Source organism: Antechinus flavipes, chromosome 2 (genome assembly GCF_016432865.1).
Source record: "Antechinus flavipes isolate AdamAnt ecotype Samford, QLD, Australia chromosome 2, AdamAnt_v2, whole genome shotgun sequence".
Lineage (NCBI taxonomy): Eukaryota > Metazoa > Chordata > Mammalia > Dasyuromorphia > Dasyuridae > Antechinus > Antechinus flavipes.
Genome location: NC_067399.1, coordinates 587683498 through 587708150, shown reverse-complemented (window position 1 = coordinate 587708150; position 24653 = coordinate 587683498). Strand labels below are relative to the sequence as shown.

General features: G+C 38.4%; 1 protein-coding gene across 2 annotated transcripts in view; it reads left to right on the top strand.

The window, feature by feature from the left end:
- Positions 1-20896, top strand: part of XPNPEP1 (X-prolyl aminopeptidase 1) — a 56122-nt gene extending 35226 nt beyond the window's left edge. For both annotated transcript variants that reach the window (XM_051981380.1, XM_051981378.1), the window contains exons 10-20: positions 6307-6396; positions 6855-6905; positions 7833-7891; positions 8075-8152; positions 10772-10843; positions 12233-12293; positions 13908-13977; positions 15993-16166; positions 16478-16554; positions 17256-17354; positions 20341-20896. In XM_051981380.1, coding sequence (XP_051837340.1) covers positions 6307-6396; positions 6855-6905; positions 7833-7891; positions 8075-8152; positions 10772-10843; positions 12233-12293; positions 13908-13977; positions 15993-16166; positions 16478-16554; positions 17256-17354; positions 20341-20469 — 960 coding nt within the window. In that variant the 3' untranslated portion in view covers positions 20470-20896. The remainder of the gene's footprint in view (positions 1-6306; positions 6397-6854; positions 6906-7832; positions 7892-8074; positions 8153-10771; positions 10844-12232; positions 12294-13907; positions 13978-15992; positions 16167-16477; positions 16555-17255; positions 17355-20340) is intronic.
- The last annotated feature ends 3757 nt before the right edge of the window (positions 20897-24653 follow it).

Below are 24653 nucleotides of genomic sequence, written 5' to 3'. Positions count from 1 at the left end.
ACACTGTGTTGTTTTTTCCCCTAAGACTTTGACTGTGAAAGTGGGGAGAAGGGTCAAATCAGTTTTTTAAGGATGGGAGAGAAGTTGAGCATATTTGAAAGCAGAAGGAAAGGCATCAGTTAAGAAGGATTGAAGATTGGATACCCCAAAATGAGATATTGGTAGTAGAAGAATTACCGCATCCTCTGAGATTGGAGCAAGAGAAGGGTATATGGAATGCCACTGAGGCGATTTGTAATGGAGGAGTGGGAGGAGAAGGAGCTAATGAAGGATGACTTTTTCCCCCCTTTTCAGTGTTTGAGGCCAGTGGTTTTGCTTGAGAAGGGAGTAAGGAATGGAAATGTGTCTTGAGGAGAGGATTATAACACTCACTTGTGTTTAATAGAGGTCAAGAGAGAATTGATCAGAAAGAGTGATTGAAATGTAGCAGCAAGGACCCAGTGAGACTGGAAAACATAAATTTTCAGTAATTAAGTGCTTCCTTCCACTAGTGCTTAATAGCATAGAAGCAGAAATAAAGAAGGTCAAAGGAAAGTAATCTGAGGTTTGGAGAGGGAGGAAAAGTAATAGGATAATGAGGCAGGGGATTCTTTCAAAGGCTCAGGGTAGTGTAAACCAGTGTGGTAGAGGAAGGAGGAACTGTGAAAAAGCACTTTATTGTCTAGACATAGTTTTTTTCTAAAATTTTTTTTCTGTTATGGCATGTGTTATGCTTTTGATCCCTTTTGTGCCCATTAGAATATTTTTTCCTGTTGTAATAGTGACACCTACTGTGCCAACTAAATATCTCATTTCACTCTAATATTTTAGAACTCTATTTCTATCATTTCCTTTTGGTGGGGAAAAAAAAAGAATAATGATTCAAATCTGATATCATTAATAGTTTTTTTGTATTCCCTGTCCTACTTGGTATATGGGGGATATGGCATGCATATGGGATATGAGATAGAGAATTCTTTCAGTCTTATATAGCATTTTGAGTAATAAAAAAGAAGTGTCAATATTGTAAAATTACACCAATTGATGGAAGGTGTAATGAACTGACATTTGAGAAACCTGGTTCTTATTTTGTTTGTTTTAATTTTTAAATTCATTTTGTATTATTAATTTATTTAGTTTTATTTTGGATAAGCCCTCAAAGTGAGAGTATGGAATTAGGTGATTTTTGAAGACCTTGAAGTCTTTGAAGTACTAATGCTCTGTGATTATAATTTATTTTGGGAAATGTAAAGATGGAAATTTAATTCTTTTCATAATTAACATGGGCCTAATTTTTAAATTTCCCCATAATTATTATGGTCTGTTCTCAATAATTAATATCTGATATAGTTCACCAATCATAGTGTCATTCCCGGGAAAGAAAGGGCAAGTTATAGTAGTCCTTGCTGGCAAGTCCCCAACAACACTGGGTTCCTAAAACCAGGAAGAGAATTTTGTTCTGTGCATTGGTAAAAAGGCTCATACTGTTAGAGAAATAAGTATTAGATGTAGTTTTTCATTGAACTGATAATCATGGAGATCTTTTGGGTACTTAGATAGACTGTTAGCAACCAGAAATCTAGCAAAATGCAAGAGTTTTAGCAGAGTTTAAGGGTAAGAAACATCCCTTCTCTCTATCTCGAATGGAATGTAAATTCTTTGAAGAAGGAGATGATTTCATTTTTTTCTTTGTAGTTCTATATTACTAGCATAGTGCCTGGCACATAGCAGTTACTTACATGCTTATTGATAGATCAGTTAAGGAGGGATCGAGTCAGATTTTCAGATTTGGAAGTGATTTTGTCAGTCATCTGTTTTAAACTGTTTATCAAAGGAATCCCCACTATTAGATACTCAGTAAAGCATTTGTTTGGACTTTAATTAAGTACTTTCACTGACATGGAATTAACTCTCTGCTGAGAAAGTCTGTTTTATCTTCAGATAGCTCTGGTAAAGGTTTTATTAACATCAAATTTAAATTTGCCTTTTTTAATACCCATCCACTCTTCTAGTTTACATTTTGGGGTCAAATAGAATAAATCTATTCCCTCTTCCACATGCCAGCTTTTGATACTTGGAAGTAGTTATGGTTCCTCTTAGCTTACCTTTTTTAAGGCTAAACACCCCCAGTTCCTTCATTGATTATTTCATAGAGCATGGGCCCCTTCACCTTCTGATTGTAATTCTTTGGGTGTTCTCTAGCTTTTTAAAATCCTTCTTAAACTGGGGCATCCAGAAGTGAATCCAGGAGTCAAGGCATGTGGTTTGGTCAACAAGGTAGAATGTAAAGCTGTCACATCCCCATTCCTGGAAGTCATGCTTCTTAGTACAGCAGAAGAACATTCTTTTTTTTTTTTTTAATTGCCATATCACATTGTTAATCATATTGAATTTGCAGTCCATTAAGACTACAGATTTTTGTCAGATGAACTGTTGTCTGGCTCAGTGCTTCCCCTTCTCTTATTTTTCTAATGTTGATTTCTTAAATTCAAATAAGTTTCCATTTAGCTCCACTAAATTTCATCTTATTAGGGTTGGCTCAATTTTGTAGCCTATCAAGAACTTTTTGGATCCTGACTCATGCTATGTTTTAGCTCCCCTTCCTAGATTTGTTTCTTCGAAAGTTTAAAATTTTTTTTGTGTGTGTTTTTAACCCAGTCATAGAATGAAATGTTAAACAACTTAGGCCAAAGGACAGCTCTCTCTGGTTTACCTTACTGGAGACCCCTTTTCAATCTGACATCAAACTATCAGTGATTCCTCTGTGAATCTGGCTGTTCAGTGAGTCTGGAATCCATTTGATTGTATGGTTATGTAGCCCACATTCTTCTATTTTTTCCCATAAGAATAGCACGAGATATTTTGTCAAATACTTTGCTGAAACCTAGATAAACTAGGTTACATATTATCTTGCTATACCAGTTTAGGAACCTGGTCAAAAAAAAAAAAAAGGAAAAAGGAAATAACAATAGTCCGGTATGACCTGTTTTTGATGGAATTCACTATTTCTTTTTCTTGATGTTTACTAATCATATCTTTTATATCCATGCATGTATTTTGTTGCATAATATTCATGTCTGAATATATGCCTCCTGTTCTCCCTCATTTCCAGCAAGCTATCTTTGTTTTAGACAAAGATTTAAAAAGAAAGAGGAAAAACTATTTAGCAAAATCAACCTACACAGTGATAATGACTGAAAATATATGCAACATTCCATGCTCAATTGTCCTTTACTTCTCGAAACAAAAGGGGAGGAAGAGCTACATTTTTCCAACCTTTATCCAGGGACAAGCTTGACTAGGATAATTATACAGATTTTTGGCTGCTAGTTCTTTGCGCGCGCACACATATACAACACACACACGCACACACACACACACACACACACACACACACACACACACATACACTATTGCTGCTGGGAATATTTGGTGCATATAGGACTGTTCTTTGTGCCCCCCTTTCCTTTAGAAGCATTAAAAAAATGCTTGAATTAAAAGTTTTAGATAGCTTAGTAATGTTTTAAAGCATAATTTTAATTTGATTTCTAAAGTGGTTGGACCAATTCACAGTATTAGTATGCACATTTTCTCACAGTCATTCCAATGTTGATTAGCTTCATTTTTTCCATTTTTGCCAATTTGTAGTATATTATAAATAATTTGAAGCAGTTTTTCATAGAATTATTAGTAGTTTGGGAGCAGATAGTTGGTGTAGTGGATAGAGTGCTGAGCCTGGAGTCAGGAAGACCTAAGTTCATATATGGCTTTAGATACTTAGGTGTGAGACCCCGGACAAATCACTTAACCTGATTTATCTCAATTTCTTTATTTATAAAATGGATTAGAGAAGGAAATGGCAAATCACTTCAGTGTCTTTAACAAGAAAACCCCAAATGAGATCATTAAGAATTGGACATGACTGAAATAACTGAACAACAAAGTTTTATGATGGGTGAAAATAAAATAACTGAGGAAAAGTTTGATCTTCTGAGCATATTGATTTATTAAGCAATGCATGGCAGTTGCCTAGGGGATTAGGACTATATCACTTTCTTAGGTCAGGACTGGACCCCAGTATAGGGAGAGAGAAACTTTTTATATATTAAAAACAATAAAATAAGACCAATTTATTAAAAGGAAACAATCAGGATATAACATTAGGTAATCTGATTTCTAATTGGAGGAGGTGGACATGGGACATGGGAGAATGAATAGGTACAATTCTATGAAATTAGAAAAGGAGATGTTTAACTCTCCCCATGTGTCTGTAAACAATCACAGGAAAATGGAAATAATAACTAATCACTATGGGGCCAGTATTCAGATAAGACACATGGGTTGCTTGAGATGTACAATTGTACTTATTTCATTAGTCTTTGGATCTGACCATGTTTCTTGTCAATGAAACCCAGGTCTGTAGTAGAGAGTCTCCAAAAAGCAGGTAGAGGTGGTTTAGTTGCCCAGCTACATAAGACTAAGTTCAAACAAAACAATACATTTTCTCCCAATTCCCACAATTGAATAATGCTTTCTCATAAGTCAGAATCTAGACTAGACCTATAATTGAATATAAAGGGAATTAACTCTAGAATTGAAACACAAGATGGAGTCAGTACAGTTCATTCAATTCCCACAATTAATCACTTGCTGTTCTAATCCCCTCAATTCCCTCAGTTTGAAATTCTTTTGAGAATTATTTGTTCCCAGAGGTTAGCCATCTTTTAAAATAATGTATCCTAGAAATTTCTTAGAAATTGAAGTCAAACTCCATAATTTTTAGTTTGTATATTTTATTGTCTTCTCTTTTGAAAATCGAGGCCATATTTTAGGCATTTTGTACCATTTTTTGTTTTCCATGATCTTTCATCTGTCAATATCTGTTCAGCAGTCACATATGCCAATATTCTCCCCTTTCAGTCCCCCAGAACTTGAGATATATTTCATTTGGTTCTTATGATCTGATTCATAAAGAGAAGCTAGTTGTTTCCTTACTCTTTATCCTGGATATCAACTTTCTTTTGTCTATTTTTGTTCTGAATATTCTGTCCCATCCAAAGGTCATTTTCTTTGATACAGAAAACAGAAGTTATATAAGAATTAAGTAGTTGTACCTTCTTTCTCTCTCCATTATCAGTTATCACAGTTCCATCTACCCTTAAGAAAATCCCTTCTGTGAACATAAAACTGTGCCACACTTTTTATCCAGTCCATTGTCCACTTTTCATTTTATCTTCCATACACATTTTTTGGAAAAGCAAACTTGGTTGGTATGTTTTGTTTGCATTAGTATCTTCAGATATTACTTCTTTTTCATCTTCTTTCACAAACAGTAGAGTTTATGAATCCTGAAGTTTTTATCATTTCCATCCCAGAAACCAGCTCCTTCCTTTTATAAATCAAATTCAGATCCTCCCTAGTCTAGGAACCTTTTGAAGGATGAAATTTTTGTTAAGTCACATTAGGAAATTGTTATTACTGCTTTTGGCAGAGAAAGAATATTATCCAGCAGAGTTTGGAAAATTGAAGTCTCTCATTGTAACCCTCTCATGCCCCTATGTTAGACTTGTAATTTGTTCCTTAAACTTCTCATGGTTTCTCTCTGTTTGGCCTGTGGTATATTAGGGATAAGGGTAGGGATTGAACCTGTGTGTCAGAAACTTCTGGATGATGACACACCTTCTACCAGTACAGCTCAGCAATTTCTAATTTCTAGTTTTGGAGAATTACTTTGAATGTTGAAAGATTAAGTCATTTGCTTAGTGTCATATAGCCAAAATGTGTCAGAAGAAGGATTTGGGCCCAAGTGTTTCTGGTTTTAGGGCTAACTGTATTTGTTATGCCACGTTAGTTCTTCTATGGCATTCCATGATGATAAAAATCACATCAATTTAACCTGCCACTGAACCTGCCACATTTTACCCAAATGTTCTCCACCATGCTTTCCTTTTTTCCTGGTTTTCCTTTTAGGAATTGGAAGGACCTTAGACATCATCTCCTTCAGTATCTTCCCCAGTGCAGGAATTGCTTCCATGGCATCCTTTCCAGTCTTCCTTGTTAATGTCTCTTTATTTTACTTTATTTTTGTCTTATGAACAAAAGACTAGTCACTCACTTGCATTATGAACAAAAGACTAGTGTCTCCTATTAGTGTTAGAGCAATAGTCTTTTGTAACTACAAAGAGCAAAAATTGCTGCCCTTCGTTAGCAAGGGGTTCTTCACAAAAGTGGTTCTTTAGAGCCTGACTGTGCTCACCAGAAGTCACTATCAATGTCCTCTCTGTCTGACAATGATGGGTTCTAACCAAATGGTGCTTTCTGCTATAGGAACACCGCTGCTGCATGCCATATACCCCCATATGCATCTCAAAAGCTGTGAAGAACTCCACAGAGTCAGAAGGCATGAGGAGAGCCCATGTGAGTAAAAGTTTAAGATGTGTTTCCTGGCCCGCAAGAGAGGTTTTTTCCCTTAGATTTTGCAATCTCTGTATTGATCCTGAGTCAGCAAGACCTTATTAGAAATAGTCTATGGCTTTCCTGCTGTTCCATTATTGCCACGGTCCATGTCGTTCTGGTGTATGAAATCGTTCCTTTTCCTATTTACCTTGTTTGTAGCAGAGGAAATTTGGGGTTCTAGTGGCCCTTTTCTGATTAAATCTTTCCTATAGAACTATTGTTGCTCTACTCCTCTAGAACACTGAAAAATGAAAAAAGAGGTGGGCTCTGCATGTTCAGGCAAGAGTTTTTTGGCACTGTTGTTATATTCTCATTAGTTACCCAGTATGCCTCAAGGAAAGCTGGGATTTCCCCTTTCTTCTTTCTCTTTCTAAATCTCAGCATCAATTATACATCTGTTTTTATCATTCTTTGTATAGATCAAAGATGCTGTCGCCCTCTGTGAACTCTTTAACTGGCTGGAGAAAGAGGTTAGTTTTTTTTTTTTTTCTTTTTTCTTTTTCTTTCCAGCAACATATTTTTATATAGCCCATGATGAATCTGTATTTAACATCTGTGAATCTGGAATTCTCTCCCTGTTTTCTAAAAGGAATTTCAATCCTTAAAAAAATTTTTTTTTGGATAACTATTTTGAAATAAATTGATTTCCTTTATCATCCTATATAATTTACATCAATGCATATATATATGTGTGTGTGTGTATATATAACATATATACTTATATATACACACACATATACACATATATTTAAAAATATTATTTCGAGAAAGGGCTTGGAGGCTTCACCAGGTTTCTAAATGTGCCCAGAACACAAAAACCAGTTAACCTCTGATTTAAAGCTAGGCCCTGATTAGTTGAGAATAACAAAGCCTTTGAACTAGCTATGTTGTTTATATTGTGTGTTTCCACTGGGCTGGAACCAATTACCATGTTATTCTTAATTATAACTTCAAATAAGGAAATTCAAAAATATACAGTCATTTCAGGGAATTGATTCATTATTCTTACTACTTGGAACTTAACTGTAGTCTAATCCCTACATTTCACAAATGAAAGTGAAACTTAGAGAGTTTGGGGAGTGATTTACTCATGGTCACTAGCTAGTTTGTGTTGAATTAGAATTAGAATCCAGGTCTTCTGGCTCCCAGTCCAGAGCTTTGTTCTATCATGCCAAAGATATATTTCAGTTCAAGCAATTTAGGTAAATTAGGTACTTTAAAAATCATGCACACACTGAACTGAAGAGGGCATATGCTGGATCTTTTAGAGCTGTATCTATCTGCAATCTAAGGCTTTAGAATGAATTAAGCTTTTAGCTTGCCCTCTTCCTATGTGTGCAAGATAATTAAATTAAGTTTTAATTTTCCAGCTGATTTGCTCTCTACTTCCTTGTCAGGTTCCCAAAGGCAGTGTGACAGAGATCTCAGCAGCAGACAAGGCAGAAGAATTTCGTAGGTGAGAAATTCCAGTGTTTGGGGGATCCTCTCATCTCCTGTTGGCTTCTGGGATGGGCAGTGCGAGAGGCTGTCAGCTGGGTGGAACATACGTTATGGAATGGGTTAGAGGCAGTTCATCCCTTAGGGACATGTCAATGTCTGGCTAGTGCTAGCTGGGATTGACCCAATGTTTGTGTTTCAGGCAACAGGCCGATTTTGTGGACCTCAGCTTTCCAACGATTTCCAGCACTGGACCCAATGGCGCCATCATTCACTACTCGTAAGGGATATGGAGGAGCCTGCCAGTGGCCTTCTTGCTGCTTCCATAGAGGAGTCCGATCAGGGGAGAAAAGTTACTTTGTGGGAGGCTGTTAGTGCCGTGTTAGATTTTCATCCAGCATGTTAGAGTAGGGGAATATGTGACTCCCTCCTTATGCCCGTCCCGTTTAGTGGGGAGGGAAGGCTCTCTTGATGACTGATAAATCCATTGCCTTTTAATCCCTGGGTATAAATGGTAGCGTGGGCAGGGCACTGACTGGAGCCAGAGGACTTGAATTCAGAATCTGTCTCTGACCCTACCTGTGTGACATTGGGTAATTCTCTTCATCTCCCCGAGTCCTTTATCTCTCAAGTGAGGGGTGGACTCGATAGCTTCTGAGGTACCTTCCACTTCTAAGTCTGTGATCTGTTGACACCAAATTGAACAGAGTTGCCCAATATTTTGGAGGACCCAGGAGCTTTTTTGAAGGCATTTTATGAGCCTACAAATCAGGGGTCCTCAAACTTTTTAAATAGGGGGCCAGTTTACTGTCCCTCAGCCTGTTGGAGGGCCGGACTATAGTAAAAACAAAAACTTTGTTTTGTGGGCCTTTAAATAAAGAAACTTCATAGCCCTGGGTGAGGGGGATAATCGTCCTTAGCTGCTGCATCTGGCCTGCGGGCCATAGTTTGAGGACCCCTGCTACAAACCCTCCCTGGAAGGACAATATGTCAATGCACTAATTTCAAATGATCATATACTTGATACAAATTTGATTTAATTCAATTCAGCAGTCATTTATTAAGTACCCACTATAGTCCTAGCATTTAGGCACTAGGAGAGATATGGAGATGACTAAGACACAATTCCTACTCTTTAGAAACCTACAGTCTTCTGGAGTGTGATAAGATGGATTTGTAGATACTGATAATCCAATGGTCTGAGGAAGAAAAGGCCATCTCAGAAACGGGGGCTTTGCTTACAGACTTCCTGTTGCTTGCTAGTCCCAGACCATTCTCTTTCTTTTCTTTTTTAGTGACTTTTGTTTTATATCACAGCCACTTCTGGAAAGCCATCCCATAATTATGATAGGATTATTCTATTACTATAATATAACATTAATTTCATCCATTAATTATTATATGTAAATTTCTTATTAAAATGAAATAATATTTGTAAAAGAGCTTAACACAGTTCCTGGCACATAGTCGGTACTTAGTAAATGCTTATTTCTGTCCCTTGCTCCTCACCCACCTCAGCTACATAAATTATCCTTCTTTGTAATGAAAAAGCATTAATTAAGTAAAACCAACTCACCCAGTGACTTTCTCTGACAACTATTGATGTCCAACTCTTCATGGCTGCAATGGCTATACCTAGGCTATGGAGCCTAGCACGCCAATACTGTCTACAGGATTTCTTGGCAAAGATACTGGAGTGCTTTGCTGTTTTCTTCTCTGGTGAATTAAGGCAAACAGACTTGTCCAGGGTCATACAGCTAGTGAGTGAGACTGGATTTGAACTCAGAAGTTCACACCTCCAGGACCAGTAATCTATAGAGATTCCATTGAGCCACCTGCCCTCTTCTAGGTCAGTGTAGTAGTAATAGTAGTAGTAGTAGTAGTAGTAGTAGTAGATTGGAAATGGTAGCCTGAGTGTTTTTTCTTCTCTTTATGGAAGGGTGTAATGTCGCATTAGTGGTTTGTTCATTACCTGAGAGAATGATATTTTCAGATTCATTGTATTTCCTTAGTACTTTACTAAGTACTAGTACCTAGTATTTAGGCATGGTATACACACACACACACACACACACACAATTTTTTTGGAATTCTGGTTAGACGAGGATCATTTCTCCCCCCAAAAAACAAAAGAAAACCAAACCAAACAGCAACCTTTAAAAATTAAGTTTCATTTTCAAATTCAACTTAGATTGTGAATTTTCCTAAAAGACATGATCTGAAAATTAAGTTTAATTGTAATGGACTATTACAGTGACTTTAGAATTCTGCATCATTCCAAACTTTTATGATATTGCCAATGTGGCAGTGACATGGATGCTGATAACTTTTTTCCCCCATATCTCAGTTCTATTTTATCAATGTGTTCTATGATTCCATTGTTTACCATTGTGTGACACACACACACACACACACACACACACACACACACACACATTTAGAAAAATGAACAGTGCTTGCTTTGTGATCTTGGAAAGAAAAATATGTTTTAAGTGTTCAGGACTGAGAATGGGGGTATGTGGTAACATTGAGCTAAGGAGAAGATAAAGATCATTCAGAACAATGGGTTTCTGTTGATGGATCCATCAGAAATTATCCTTATCTACTGAGATAAGGATAATGTGGAGAGGCAATACTGGGTGACTGGAATTATACTAAGAAATCTAGAATATTGTTTTTCTTGATGCTGAAGGCAAAGCAAGTACAACCTACTAAATTCCAATCACTAAATATTTGAGCAAATATAATATTGTCCAGAAATTTGCCTGGTTCTATGAGTGAACTAAAGATGTATAATACATGTGATTGGGATGGTATAGTCTAGTAGGGGGGAGGTGTTGATTCTCCAATCGATAAGATAAGAATAGCTAGAATAATTAACTTTTATTTACTTTCTTAGGCCAGTCCCAGAGACGAATAGAACATTATCCCTGAATGAAGTATACCTTATAGACTCAGGAGCCCAGTACAAGTAAGTGACTTGGAAAATCTGAGTCCAATAATAGCAGGGGAAATTTGTAACCCAGTTACCTAACTCCAGCTGAATTCTCTTTCTCCATTTTCTATTTCCTTCCGATGGAGTCACTTCTATGATTTATTCCCTTTCCCTTGAAATGTCACAGTTGTGTTTCTATTCCCACAAAGGACAGTTTGATAGAAATATTAGTCATCAACAAGAAGCTATTATATGTTCATAAACAACCAAGTTTCCAGAACTATTTGAAACTTCTTGGGCTCAGCCCATAAATAATAGGCAACAGCTGACCTGGGACCCTTGGGAAATGAGAAGGGTTACTTTCCAACTTTTAAAGGGCTCATTCTTGCGACTATTATATATACAGTAGATCTCCATGCTGAGCCTCTAGAAGACAATTTGATGAAATTTGAGTCAGCTCTCATGTGTGAGGATGTGAGAGAGGGAGGGAGAGCACGTGTATAAATTAAAGAGCATATGTTTGTGTGACTAATTACTGGTGATTTGAGACACACCCCTGAGCAGTGACTTTTAATGCTTCATTCCAAATGAAATGGGGGTTAATGATAATGGAAAACTTAATTAAAAAACCATCCCTTTATCCTGTTAGAAAACACAAATTTTCCAGTTGAATTAATGGCCTAGCTATTAGTAATAATATCCTATGATTGAAGGTTTAGGGCTGGCACAAGCAATGTCATAGGTAATGGGTTCTCTCAGCACATACAGGTTGTGTTTTATACATAATATGTGAAGGGGGAGGGAGACAGTAGGCCTTGGTACTTAACTTAGGACTACTGCTACCTGAGTGTGTAGCTTTGGGCAAATTATTTTTCTTTTCTCAGAGTCTCAGTTGTCCTCATTTTAAAAGTCCTCATTTAAAATGTTATCTCCCAGGTCTTCTTTTATCTCTGATTTTTTTATTCTGAGTGACAGTGCTTTCAGGCACTTAGGATCTCTCCTGCATGCATACCATTATTTTTTAGGTTGAGGCATTAATCCTCCAGTCCCTGTTCACCTTGACTAGTCTCAGCTGGGATATTTGATTCTGCTTACTACAGGATGCAAACTTCGTTCATTTTTTTCTCATAATGAATATTTATTAATTAGATTATAAATTAAAAACCATAAGGAGACAGCAAGAAAGATCTACAGACATTAGGGATGGGATCTAGCTAGATATGGCCACAGAGCATTCCAACACAGCTTCTATCTCATTAATGGCATCTTCTACCAAACCATTGATTTATCTCAGGCCAGGAGGTATATTTCAGGATGCTGCCTGAGCTCATTCCCATGTTGGGTACATTTGTAGATAGAATGTCTTTCCTCTTCCTTTTCAACAAAAGCTTGGATTGACTTGTATTTGTCTTTCCTTTTGGAAAGGGATGGAACAACGGATGTGACACGAACTATGCACTTTGGGACCCCGTCAGCATATGAAAAGGTAAGCCCTTCCAGGATATAGTGACAATGAATTTAAAAAGCAGCTTCTGATTTTTTTTTTTTTAAACAAGGAGCAACACTTTCATTTATGAATGAGATTCTGGAAATAGTAAAATTGTGTGTAGATCAGTGAAATAGCTTGTTACCATGGAGTCAGGATTACCAACTTTATGAGGTTGTTTGATTATTAAAGCTCAGAATATTTGCAGAAATTTCAAAGGTACTTTCTTAAGGTCAAGGTGATAAAGATTCTGTTTTGTTTCACCTAGACATGAATCACTGATGGATTCTTGTTTCCTCACAGTTGAGTTTTTAAATTGAGTTTTGAACTTTTCTGGCTTTTCTTTGCACAATTTTATATTATTTTAATGATGCATTTTTGTTTATACATCACATTTCTGAGTATATCTGTCCTCCACTCAACCATCCTTCCCTCATAATAAAGATTGGAAAAAAAGAAAGAGAAGATGGAAATGTACCGTTTCATGTTCATAGTATTCTTCTTTGCAAAGAAAGGAAGGAAGTGCATTTTCTTATCTCTTTTTAGCAAAGTGGGTTTGATTTTGAACACACCTTTGGTCCAGAATTCAGATCTTATCTTACCTGGATAGGTCCTATACCACAATTTGTAGAGAAGCACTATTGTGTTTCTGACAAAAGCACGTACTTTCCTAGACCATGATGAAAAGGCAGGGTGGGATTCTCCCAGAACCTGGGTTCACAAAATACAGTATAAGAGGAGATAGTAAGGGAAATGAGCATTTATTAGGTACTTGTATGGCAGGCACGGACCTAAATGCTTTAGAAATGTTATTTCATTTGAACTGACTTCCTAAATTGACTTTTCTTATTTCTTGCCTCTTTCTTTGTTTCATTTTGAAAATTGTCACTTAGGAAAGAACTCTGGATTGAACTCTGGATGTGGCTTTCTAAAGTTAGGGGTCACTTTTTGGAGGCAATGCAAAGATCTCTGAACTAAGAGAAGACTTGAGCTCAAGCTTGGTCTCAGCAAAAAGATGAGAAAATGCACTTCTATTTTTGCAGAAGTGGGTGGGGCTCTATGAAAATGGAACATTGCATGTGCTTACCAGACTTGGTTGATAATCTGGGCTGATTTTTCCTGCCTCTTACTCTTTATTACAAGGTCTAGGTAATAGAGTAGGGGAGGGGAATAGGATATATTTAGAAATAAAGTAAATTATTGCAAGATATGATTAAAATTTTTTTAAAGGATGACTTTGTCATCTTGGTTCTGCTACTTGATAACTATTGCAAGTCATTTCTCAAATGGAAAAGGGGGCTGAAAGCTGATCTAATACAATGATTTTATCATACCTCTTGATCTCAGAGTTTTGTTGTGAGATTCAATTGAAAATATTGAAGTGTAACATGCTTTTGTTATCTCTGGAACATTTCTTTTGTAAGTTCATTTCTTAAAGGGATTCTTGAAAATCACTTTGACCTAGGTCTCCCCTTTTCCTTTTTCTTGTGGTTTTCTGCATGATATCATAAGTGTCCATAATCAGAGAACATGAAGGAGCTTGTTCTTTCTCTTCATCCCTGCTGGTAGCTGATGCCCTGGGCTCTGTTCCTCATTATGCTTTCTGCTTTGTAGGAATGCTTTACCTATGTCCTCAAGGGCCATATAGCTGTGAGTGCTGCCATTTTCCCAACTGGAACCAAAGGTAAATGATTATGCCTGCCGTTGAGCATGGACTTTGAAGGCTTTTTCTTCTGGTGGGATCATGGGACAGATCAATGAATGGTTTTTCACAGTACCAACAAGTACTCAATTCTCTTAAGTTCAAATAGAAAAGCTGTCCTTTATTGGGCAGGAGCATGTTTTAAGTGCTCTCTTAACTGTAAGATACATTAAAAGATGTAAGTTCAAATCTGGCCCTGACACTGTGTCAGGGGAAATCACTTAATCTCCCTGAGTCCTAACTCTTTCCACTGTACCATGCTGAGTTAATTAGTTTTGGGGTAAAAAGAAATCAGAAAGCAAAATGGTGTTGTGATGATTTTATATTGTTGCTTACAGATATTATGTGCTATGATGGAGCCAGAGTGGTGTTATATTGAAAGGGTACTGGATTTTGAGTCTGGAAATCTAGAGGATTCAAATCTTGACTTTCACTGAGTAGCTGGGGGATCTCAGCAAATCACTGAATCTGACAAGAGAATGGTGTTTGTATTATTATGTAGCTCTATGCACCGTGCCTGGCACATAGTGCTTAATAAATCCTTGACTGACTGATAGATACTAGCTGCTTCTAGGATTGTTGGGAAGATTAGATAAGAGCTCTATAAAAGGAATGCTCTTAGATTCAGAAAACTTGGGTTCAGATCACAGCTTGATGAGAACTATTCCTGAGCATGACTACTTGGGAGCTTAGTTTTCTCATCTGAAAAGGGGAAGAAAATTCTTGTTCACTGGTTTGGGAAGAGCAAAGCATTTAGAAATCATAAAATGCAAGTTTTATACTGTAAACATGAACTTATTGTTTTGTAGCCAACTCTAAAATACTATTCAACAAATTTTTTTCATTTAATTTTCATTTAATTTTTTCTCAATTACATATAAACAGACATTTAAAACATTCCTTTTTAAAAATCTTATGTTCCAAATTTTCTTCCTTCTCCCTTCCTTGAGAAGGCAAGCAATTTAATATAGATTATACATGTGAACCATTTTGTAGCCATTTTATAGCAAATGTATTGTTTTAAAAAACACATTTTTATATTAAAATGTTTTGTCTTACCATCACATTCATTTCGTACCTCTCCTTTTCTCAATCCTGTCTCTCTGCCCCCACCCCGAATTTAACTTACTTTATGGCAGAAATATTTGAAAATATTTCTATTGAAAAAAAAAAAGAAGTTGAAATATCTGATAGAGTGACTATGTCAAACATTGTATAACATCATTGTTATAGTAGAGCCCTGACCCTTTTGAAACAAGGAGGGAAGTGTTTGCTTCAGTATCTATTCTGGGACTATCTTTGCTTTTACAGTTTCTCAAGTAAATCATCCTTTTCATTCTCTCTCTTGTTTATATAGCAAACATTCATTAAACCTCCACTATGTTGTACTAGGAGAGATCAATTAGACATAATGCCTCTGCTCATGGAGCTTATAATCTGATAAGGGAATATAAGGACATGCATAATTTAATATAAAGAAGAACAAGAAAAGCACAAAGAAAAAAAAATACAGAGTACTATGAAAAGTCTAATCATTTTGAACTAGGGGATCTGAAAAAAGTTTTATGGAGCAGGGAGGGCTGGCTTTGAGTTAGGTTGAGATAGACCTTAAAAAACAACTAGAGTTAATAGGTGGAGATATTATTTTGTTACATGAGTATTACTACTTTGGAGGGTGGGAAACTAGATTCAAAAATTATGTTCATGCTTATATTTTATACATGGTATAACATATGCGGTGTTATAATAATAATTAATAAATAACTGGTTTGTATAGGATTTTTAGCTTTCTTTATACCCAGTGATATTTGTGCAAATTGTATTCTGTTTGGCAGATGAGGAAATTGAGGTTGAGAGGTTAGAGTGACTTATCACATGGCTAGTTAGGGAGCAGATCTGGACTGGACTCCAAGATCTCTGGAACAGTTCTTTCCACTTGCCTCTCAGTGGGACTTGCTGTTATGTTATAACTGAAAAGATTCCTTCCGATTCCTCAGGGCACCTTCTCGATTCCTTTGCTCGTTCTGCCTTATGGGACTCTGGCCTGGACTATCTGCACGGGACAGGCCATGGTGTGGGCTCCTTCCTGAATGTTCACGAGGGTCCTTGTGGCATCAGTTATAAAACTTTCTCGGATGAGCCTCTGGAGGCCGGCATGATTGTCACTGATGGTAAGTAATGTGTGACTCTCCCTCTGTGTTGGAAGAGTGTTTGTGGGACGAATCACAAGCCAGAGCAAGGAGAAGGGCAGCTCCCCATTTCCCCGCCCCGAGGTCAGTTTACAATTACACTGGTTTGATAGTTGAGTCAAGAAGCTGAGGGCGGGGGAAGGGAGGGCGTGATAGTCTTAACTGTTGCAGAGGTGACTGAACCTGTTGAGTTCTGTTTTCTCAAATGGCCCTCGGAATTCTTGGAACAGACTCTGCCTGGGGACTGTTGATTCTGCAGATCAGCTCTAGGTAATTGTCTTGTGTCTCTCCAGAACCTGGATATTATGAAGATGGATCTTTTGGAATCCGGATTGAGAATGTCGTATTAGTGGTTTCAACAAAGACCAAGGCAAGTTGACTTGTAAACCTCTCCTGTTCCCTTTCAACCCCCCAGTCCTTTGAGAAAGTCTAAAGCCTTTCATAATATCAGAATCCTGAAGAGAAAACATGCTTTTGTGTGTGTTTGGACTGGGAGCATCTTAGTAACTGAGTTTCCTCTTTTTCCTGAAATTTGCTGCTTTTTGGCACATCCTTCAGATTCAGTTTCTTCTTTGTAAAATTCTAGAAATTTAAGACTTTGCTGCTCAAAGTGTGTGAAGATAGGCCTGGCATGTGACTACAATGATGAGGGTTCTGCTATCACATGCTTGCAGATTTATTTATTCACACTGTCCTTGTATCAGGGCCTAGCCTGACAGGTAGAAGTTAGTCCTGTTTGCAGTACCCATGTTATAAAGGGATTTATGTGTATTAAGGAGGCTTGAATCAAGGACTTGTTTAGTCCTAGGAGGTTGATAATACTTCTGGAAAATGTCACATTGTAGGGAGGGGGTCTCTTCAATCCCCTGTTCTAAATTTGAGCTGTTCTTATTATCCTCACTAAAAATGGGAATTGGCTTACAGCACATTTCTTCTTGGTCACATCTAATCTGAGCTGAGCCTGCTGAAGCGTCCTCGTGATGTTGTTTATAGAAAGTACATCATGATAGTGGCATCTGGTTTAAAGGATTAAAAGTTCCTGTTTCCTTCCTTCCTTCCTTCCCTACACAGTATAACTTCAATAACCGGGGAAGCTTGACTTTTGAGCCCCTGACATTGGTTCCGATACAGACCAAAATGATAGATGTGGATTTGCTGACACAGAAAGAGGTAAGATCAAGGGCATTGGGAGTTATAGGTGGGGATACTTTCTCATTCTCTTCTCTTCCCATTTTTTAAATTGAGGGGGGGAAATCTTCACTTTCCAAGTTTGAATATCTTTGAGTATTTAAAGGCAGGCATTTAATATTGTAATATTGTATTGTAATTATTGTACAATAATATTGTAAGAAACAAAACACCCAGCTGGTATTTAGTAGATCTGCTAGTTGTATTGCAGAGTCACTGTGTGATTTTTGAAATTTCATTTTTTCTTTTGGCTTAATTTCCTCCTGTAAAATGACATAGTAGGACCAGATGACTTCTGGGATCTCCAGGAGACATTATCTGATTCTCTTTTGTATGGCGGGCTACACAGATGAATACTGTGGCTTCATTAGTTTCCCTGTATATAGGACTGGCTGCTTGTGGTTTGTGAAACACAGAGAAAATGCAGCACCGAGGACTTTTACTGTGCTGCTGACTCTGCTAGGCTTTCCTGCTAATGAGGAGACAAACTGTTAATAGTTGGGCATATTTGTACAGGGTAAATGCCCACATGGGGACAAATTTGACATACCTGCTCTGGGACGCGATTCTCACTTATCAAGCCCAGAAGAATCAAAATACTTTGTCATCTTAGCATGGGACGAGCAAGCAGGATAGGAGCACTAAACAAGGTGCCGGTACCTGGAGCAGCCCTGGAAGGATCAGATGGCTGCGATGGCACAGTAGTCAGGAGGTCCGGAGTCTGTGTCCTGAGCGAAACTTGAGAAGAGAAGAGTTCAATGGAAGGTCAGAGCAAGGGAGGAAGTAGCTAGTGACCCTGCAGGTCATGGCAAATACTAGGTAAAAAATTGGGCATAAAACAGGAGCCGAGGGATCCTAGATCCAAATGGGTAAAGGAGAGTGGGTGGTCACAAGTCTCAGCAAGTAGTTAATAAGAGTGACGTTTTGCTTAGAAGCTTGCATGTGAATGCCGTTAAAGCTCTATACTTTACTGTAGTTAGGCTAGGGCTTTGTGGGTCAACAAACATACTTACTAAATGGGCCAGGCATTGCCCTAAGCACCAGGGGTATTCGAAGGAGCAGAAAGAGATAAAGTCCTTGCCCTTGAAGAGCTGACGCTCCAGGAAGGAAGACAGCACATAAAGGAGAGAGGGTGGCGCGGGATGGGATAAGGTGAAGGCATCAGGAGTGTGATCTGGAGAGGAATGAAGGCAGGACTGGCTTGGGCAGCTTCTTTAATGGAAGTTCTGGGAGGAGCCAGAGGGGCAAAACATCCTTCCAATGGATGAATTCCAGGACTGGAGGGAACTTGCAGAAAGAAGGAGTGTCTAGGACATGGTAGAGGGACATCCTGAAAGGAGCTTGGAGAGGAAAATAAGGACATTTAGCTGGAGGGGAATAAAGGATGGAGAAAAGCAATTCCAGTCGTCTTTCCTGCACGAATAAGGTGTAATGTCATGTAGTGTTGGAGCCTTTGGCCAAAATAATATACTTTCTGGCTGTCCTTTTCCCCGGATTGTCTGACTTTGAAGCCTTTCGTGCTCACTTTGCTGAGGTAAGGGCGGTGGAAAGCATGACTGTGGGAGCCAGCCTTTCCTCTCTGTGACGGACTTGCCATTGATCATCCCCAGAATTGTAATGGATCCTGTGTCATTGGACAGCTCTGTGGTGGGTCTTGGGATGAGGGTGACATGAGCAAGGAAATGATACTTTTAGTCTCTAGAAGGAGACATCCTGTAACTGACCAGACCTGGTGGTCCTTCAGGTATACCCGATCTTCCTGTCTCCCTCCTTCCTCTGTCCAAGGGCTCCATGGTCCTGTCAGTGCAGAGCTATGAAGGCTGGCTTTCTCACGTTGAACCCCTGCTTCCTCATTCACATGTGTGGAGAGCCAGGTTGGCCTTAGACTTGGAATCAGGTAACTTGAGTTCAAATCCTGCCTCAGATTTAATCTCTGCGTGATCCCTGGCAAGCCACTTGACTCCTCTGAACCTCAGTTTTCTCATCTATCAGAATGAAAGTAAGAGTAATTCCTAATTATTTACATAGTGGTTTAAGGTTTACAAAACACTTTAAAATATCTCACTCCAAGAGGTGGCTGTTATTGTTATTTCCATTTTACAAATGGGGAAACTAAGGATATAAATGTTAAGTAATTTCCCCAAATTATATGGCTAGTAAGTATCTGAGCTGTAGTAATTGAATTGACCATCTTGGCATATGGGCTAAATCAGGTAACCGATAGTTCTCCAATTCGTTGGTGAGTTAGGGAGATGTTGACCCCAAGCGTGTGAAGACTTCCCCTGGAGAAGAGTTTGTTTCAGCGGCCACGAAAGCAGCTGCAGCAGCTGCTGAGGAGTGCCCAGAGCATGGCCAGCTGTCAGAGATGCCCAGGTCATCCACTGCGTGCTGGGCCGTCCCCAGTTTCTTGTCCCCTGCCCTGGACTTTGATGTCTCCGATGACTTTGTGCAACTCTGCCTCACTTAAATCCAGTTCACATAGTCAGGATACCACAGCAGCAGCAATAACAATTTTAATGTGTCTTGGGGATGGGTTTGACCTCAGGTGTTCTTGATTCCAAGTTTGGCGCTATGTGCAGCTAATAATAATAATAGCCCTTATCTCATTGGATTGTGGTGAGGATCAAATGAGATTACGGATGTATCGTGTATTTTTTAAAACCTTAAACCCCGCTATCAGAGTTCGCAGTTATCTTTACTGTGTGCTCGCTGGAGGTAGGGCCCATTACTGCCCTCGGCTAGTGCTTTCTCTCCTCAGATGCCTGATTTCTTCACCTCCAGTTTGCTAACGCTTTTGCTCTTTCCTTTTGTGAAGGACTTACCTTTTCTTAGGGACTTTCTTCTGACCCCTTGCACCTAAAAGCTCAGGGCCTTTGCCTGTAGTAGGTGCTCAGGTATATATTCACTGGATATAGGAATGAATAAATTTCTCTCTTTGTCTCTGTCCTTTTTTTTTTTTTTTTTTCAGTGTGACTGGCTCAACAATTATCACAAAACCTGCAGGGAAGTGATTGGGAAGGAACTGCAGAAGCAGGGGCGACAGGAAGCCCTGGAGTGGCTCATCAGAGAAACAAACCCGATTTCCATACGGCACTAACGCCACTTGATTTTTTTTTTTTTAATTTGCTTTTGGGAATGAAGTAAATATGACACATTCCTGACACCTTTCGACCTCCCCTTTCCTCCCCCTGCTTCCTTTTCTCTGACTCCAAGAAGAACTGAAAATCTTCTTTGATAGCCATTTGGAAAAACACTTGTTCTTTTTTTTTTTTTTTTTTTAAAGAAATTGTCGAGAATAAGCCAAGAGTAAAAGCACTGCACCATGAGTACAGGTGCCTCAAAACCAAACCCATGGTCAGGGTTGCCCGCAGGAAGGCCCTGCGCCCTGGCTGGTCACCATGAAACAATCAGTGCTCTTTGACAGGATCCGGTTCCAGGTTCCAGGTGCTAGCATGTTTTTAACGATAACTGCAATGCTCATGAAGATATATTTATGATCAGTGAATAAAAAACAGCAAAACTCACCATCGTCTCTGTTCTTTTCTCACCATTGTCTCTGTTCTTTTCTCACCATTCTCACTAGGGTGCTATTTCCTTATCAGTTCATACAAACTATTTTTGGTATGGCCTTCCAACAAAGATCTCAGTGTAGGAAGTCACCATGGAGGAAAACTCTTCTTAGATTACATAAAATCTTGATGTTCACTCTTGCAATCCTGGAAGTGCTTAGATTTTGGGGTAGCTAGTGGGTTTGAAGGGGAATTACTAGCAAAACACCATAATTGATTGTTCCCTATTTATCAATTAGGAGTAGTGTTGGTCCAAGCCACCAGGAGAAATGGCAGCAGAGCAGATCCATAACTGACCATGTGGTGGTGTGATCCTAATTTGGATTAAGTGCTCCCCAAATTACATTCAGCCTGACTTCTTTTTCCAAAGATTACCAAATCCTCCATAGCCTAGAAGAAGTATTAGCCATCTGAAGCCTAGATTATGTTTGAAACCTCTCCAAGAAAGAAAAGAATATAGGTTTTACAGTAGCATTATAATTGTTGATCCATCAAAGATCAAATGTTAGATGGCCTTATTTCAAAATTGCTCTCTCAAGTCCAGGTTTTGCAGGCCCGTGGCCATTTTCTGCTTGAATGGTTTGAAGTGTATTCATTGTGTTATTCTTTGTTACCCTCTTTCGCCCCAACTCCCTCACTCACGGCCTTAGCTTTTCCTAGGAGACTCAAGCAATTGCCTGTGATGTTTTTCAGTTTTTACTCTCTTAGGATCTGGGAATAGTGAAATGCGGCCGACTTTCAGTTTAAACAGACTGTAACTCAAGTGTAACGGTAACTCCAATATTTGTCCAGCAGGCTATTAAACCTGTCACTTCACAAGGAAGCCTTCAGAGTGAAGTTTGATTTAATTGGATCAAGCCAAGAAAACAAAAAGTGTTCAGGTATTGCTGCCTGTCGGGAGCTTCCTGCCAGAGGCCTACGTCAGCTTGGCATTTTGGACTAAAAGAAATAAACTGGACAAGATGGCCCCATAAAGATTGAGGACAAAAATAAAACTGTAATGTGCAGGAGCTCAGAGGGAGGATTGGGTGATAAAAATATAGCTCATATAAGATGTTCTTTCTCAGTTTTATATAAATAAAAATATTTGGTCAGAGAAAAGGCACTGGATGTAAGCAGGAGCCTAACCCAAAGTTGTTTTTTAGCCTCAATTTATCCTTCCAGTGAAATTACATTGACATGGCAGGAAGATCAGCAAGAAGAAGAGAGATGAATGTGGGTCCTCACCTTAAATGTCCCAAAGATTGAATTCATCTGAGAGCATTATTAGCTAATCAAAGACAATAAGATTTATGCCTTCGAAGGAAAACGTGCTCCCTCAACATCACTGATTCAGTAGTACTTTATTAAAGACCATTTTTCCACATTCATTTGAAGGTAGTAGCAGGTATTGGTTTGAAAAGTGGGACTATCTAATCATCTAGATGCTCAAAGGATGAAAATTTTTTTAAAAATTAGGTTGTAGTCTCTAGTCAAAAGAGTAGTCTTGGTTATCATGTTTCCTATGCTTAGTTTCCCGATCCCACAGAGGAGCCACTGGATAGCTAAACAAAACAGAAGTCAAGATCAGGTCCTTGATTCTCTCCAGGTAGGAGCTGTGCAGTGTTACTGGTGTTGCTTTTTTGTTTTTCCTCTCTCTCTCTCTCTCTCTCTCTCTCTCTCTCTCTCTCTCTCTCTCTCTCTTTCTCTGTCTCTCTTTTCCACTCTCCCTCCTTCCTTTTCCTTTCTATCTCTTTGTCTCTGCCTCTTTTTTCCTCTCTCTGTCACTGTCTCTTTTCTCCCTCCCTCTGCTGCAATAGGATTTTATACCTAGAAAATGGTATTTTAAGTTATAGTCAGTGCTTGTTTTCCAAAGCAAAATAAGTTGTATCCTAATGGATATGATTGAGTCCATCTGATCCCATGAATTCCCTCTATCCCAGTGAGAGTGATCAGCTCTTTCTCTAAATGCATCATGCTCATTTCTCTCAGTACTTCCACACAGTCTTTTTATTCCCTGGATTCCTTGGTGTAAGAGTTAGAGAGCTGGCTTAGGGTGAACAGAAACTTGGCCTTGAAGCCAGGAAGGCTTGGGTTTGAGTAATGACTGATGATGATAGTTGACAATTCACTTAATCTCTTGGTGTTCTAGGGAATTATGTTTCTATGTTGCAAAGAAGGTCTTGCCCTATGTTGGTAGAGATTATTTCCTTACCTGGGAGATCCCTGTACCAAAGAAATCATAGATTTCTGCTGTTATCCTTCTTCAATTATCCAGTTACCATTCCTCGTGTAATATCCAACACAGGTTCCCCTCTCTTCCATGAGACCCCGATCCATGACTTTTGGCCTAAAGTGATTAGTGCCTTAAATGAATTCCTATATCATTTGCTGGTATCCCTTATTTGATACTATATTATATACTCCCTCTTATTACTATTTAAATTTTCATATATCTCCTAAACTAAAACAGAAATGTCAAAATGTTCAGCACAAGTGTGGCACACATGGGTTTTTTTTTTTTTTTTAATAAACATTGAATGAATGAATGCTCATGCTAGGGGAAGTTGACAAAGTACCCTTGTGAAATCAAAAAGAAGAGATGCCTGTCTTACTTTGAGCCTGTCCTTTCTTTCCTCCCATTGCCGGCAATGTATCACAGATTGTGAAGGATTTTCCCTAGAAGTAACAGGGAGCCATTGAAATTTTTTTTTTTAATAGAAAAGTAATGTGGTCAGACATCTATACATATAGATTTATAAAGTCTATCATTGTTACTTTTTCTTCAGTAAACAATCCAAATATCCATGATAAATCTTTTTTTTTTTTTTTTTTTTTGCTGCTAGTTTTAATGAAATGGTTGAAATTATTTTAAACAAAGCATGGTTTTTGCAAACAAAAACGGCTGCTTTAAATTGCAAGAAAAAACTGGATTTTGGAAAATAACCAATGAAGTGAAAGAAAATTTCTTTTTAAATTGGTTTGTCTACCTTAGCTACTTTGTGTAAATATTCCCACACTGCACATAAAGTGATGGTGCTCTCCATGCCATTTAGGAGCAGAGTCACAAATTTGCAATTATTTCACTATTTTAATTTATTTTTTGGGGGGGGAGGGGAAGAAATGGGCTGTAGGGAATGGATCTGTCATATCATTTGTATAGAGACGTTGTGTCAGTTATTTAATGTTGCTGACTTTATGACTTCATTGACCATGGGGTTTTCTCAAAAAAGATACCAGAATGTTTTGCCATTTCCTATCTAGTGGATTAAGGGCAGAGTTTAAATGATATGTCCAGAGTAACAGAGCTACTAAGTTTCTGAGGCTGGATCTGAACTCAGAACTCTGATTCCACTTTTGGGCACTCTATCCCCTGTGCCACAGGATCTATCAGTGAGTAAAATCAGCTAATGAAGCCTGCCAGATCATCTGTATTTTAGTCTTCAAAAGTTGCCTGGGGGAACTGGGAGATTAAGTTACCAAGATCATAGCCAAGAAACATTAATTGCAGCGAGTAAAGCCTAAAGTTGGGCAATAAGTGGCACAGTGGGTAAAATGCTGGACCTGGAATCAGGAAGACTCATTGTCATAAATTCATGGGCTCCTCAGACATTTACTAGCTGTATGACCCCGGGCAAGCCACTTAATCCTGTTTGCTTCAGTGACCTCCTCTGTAAAAACGAACTGGAGAAGGAAATGGCACAACCACTCCAGTATCTTGGCCAAGAAAAAC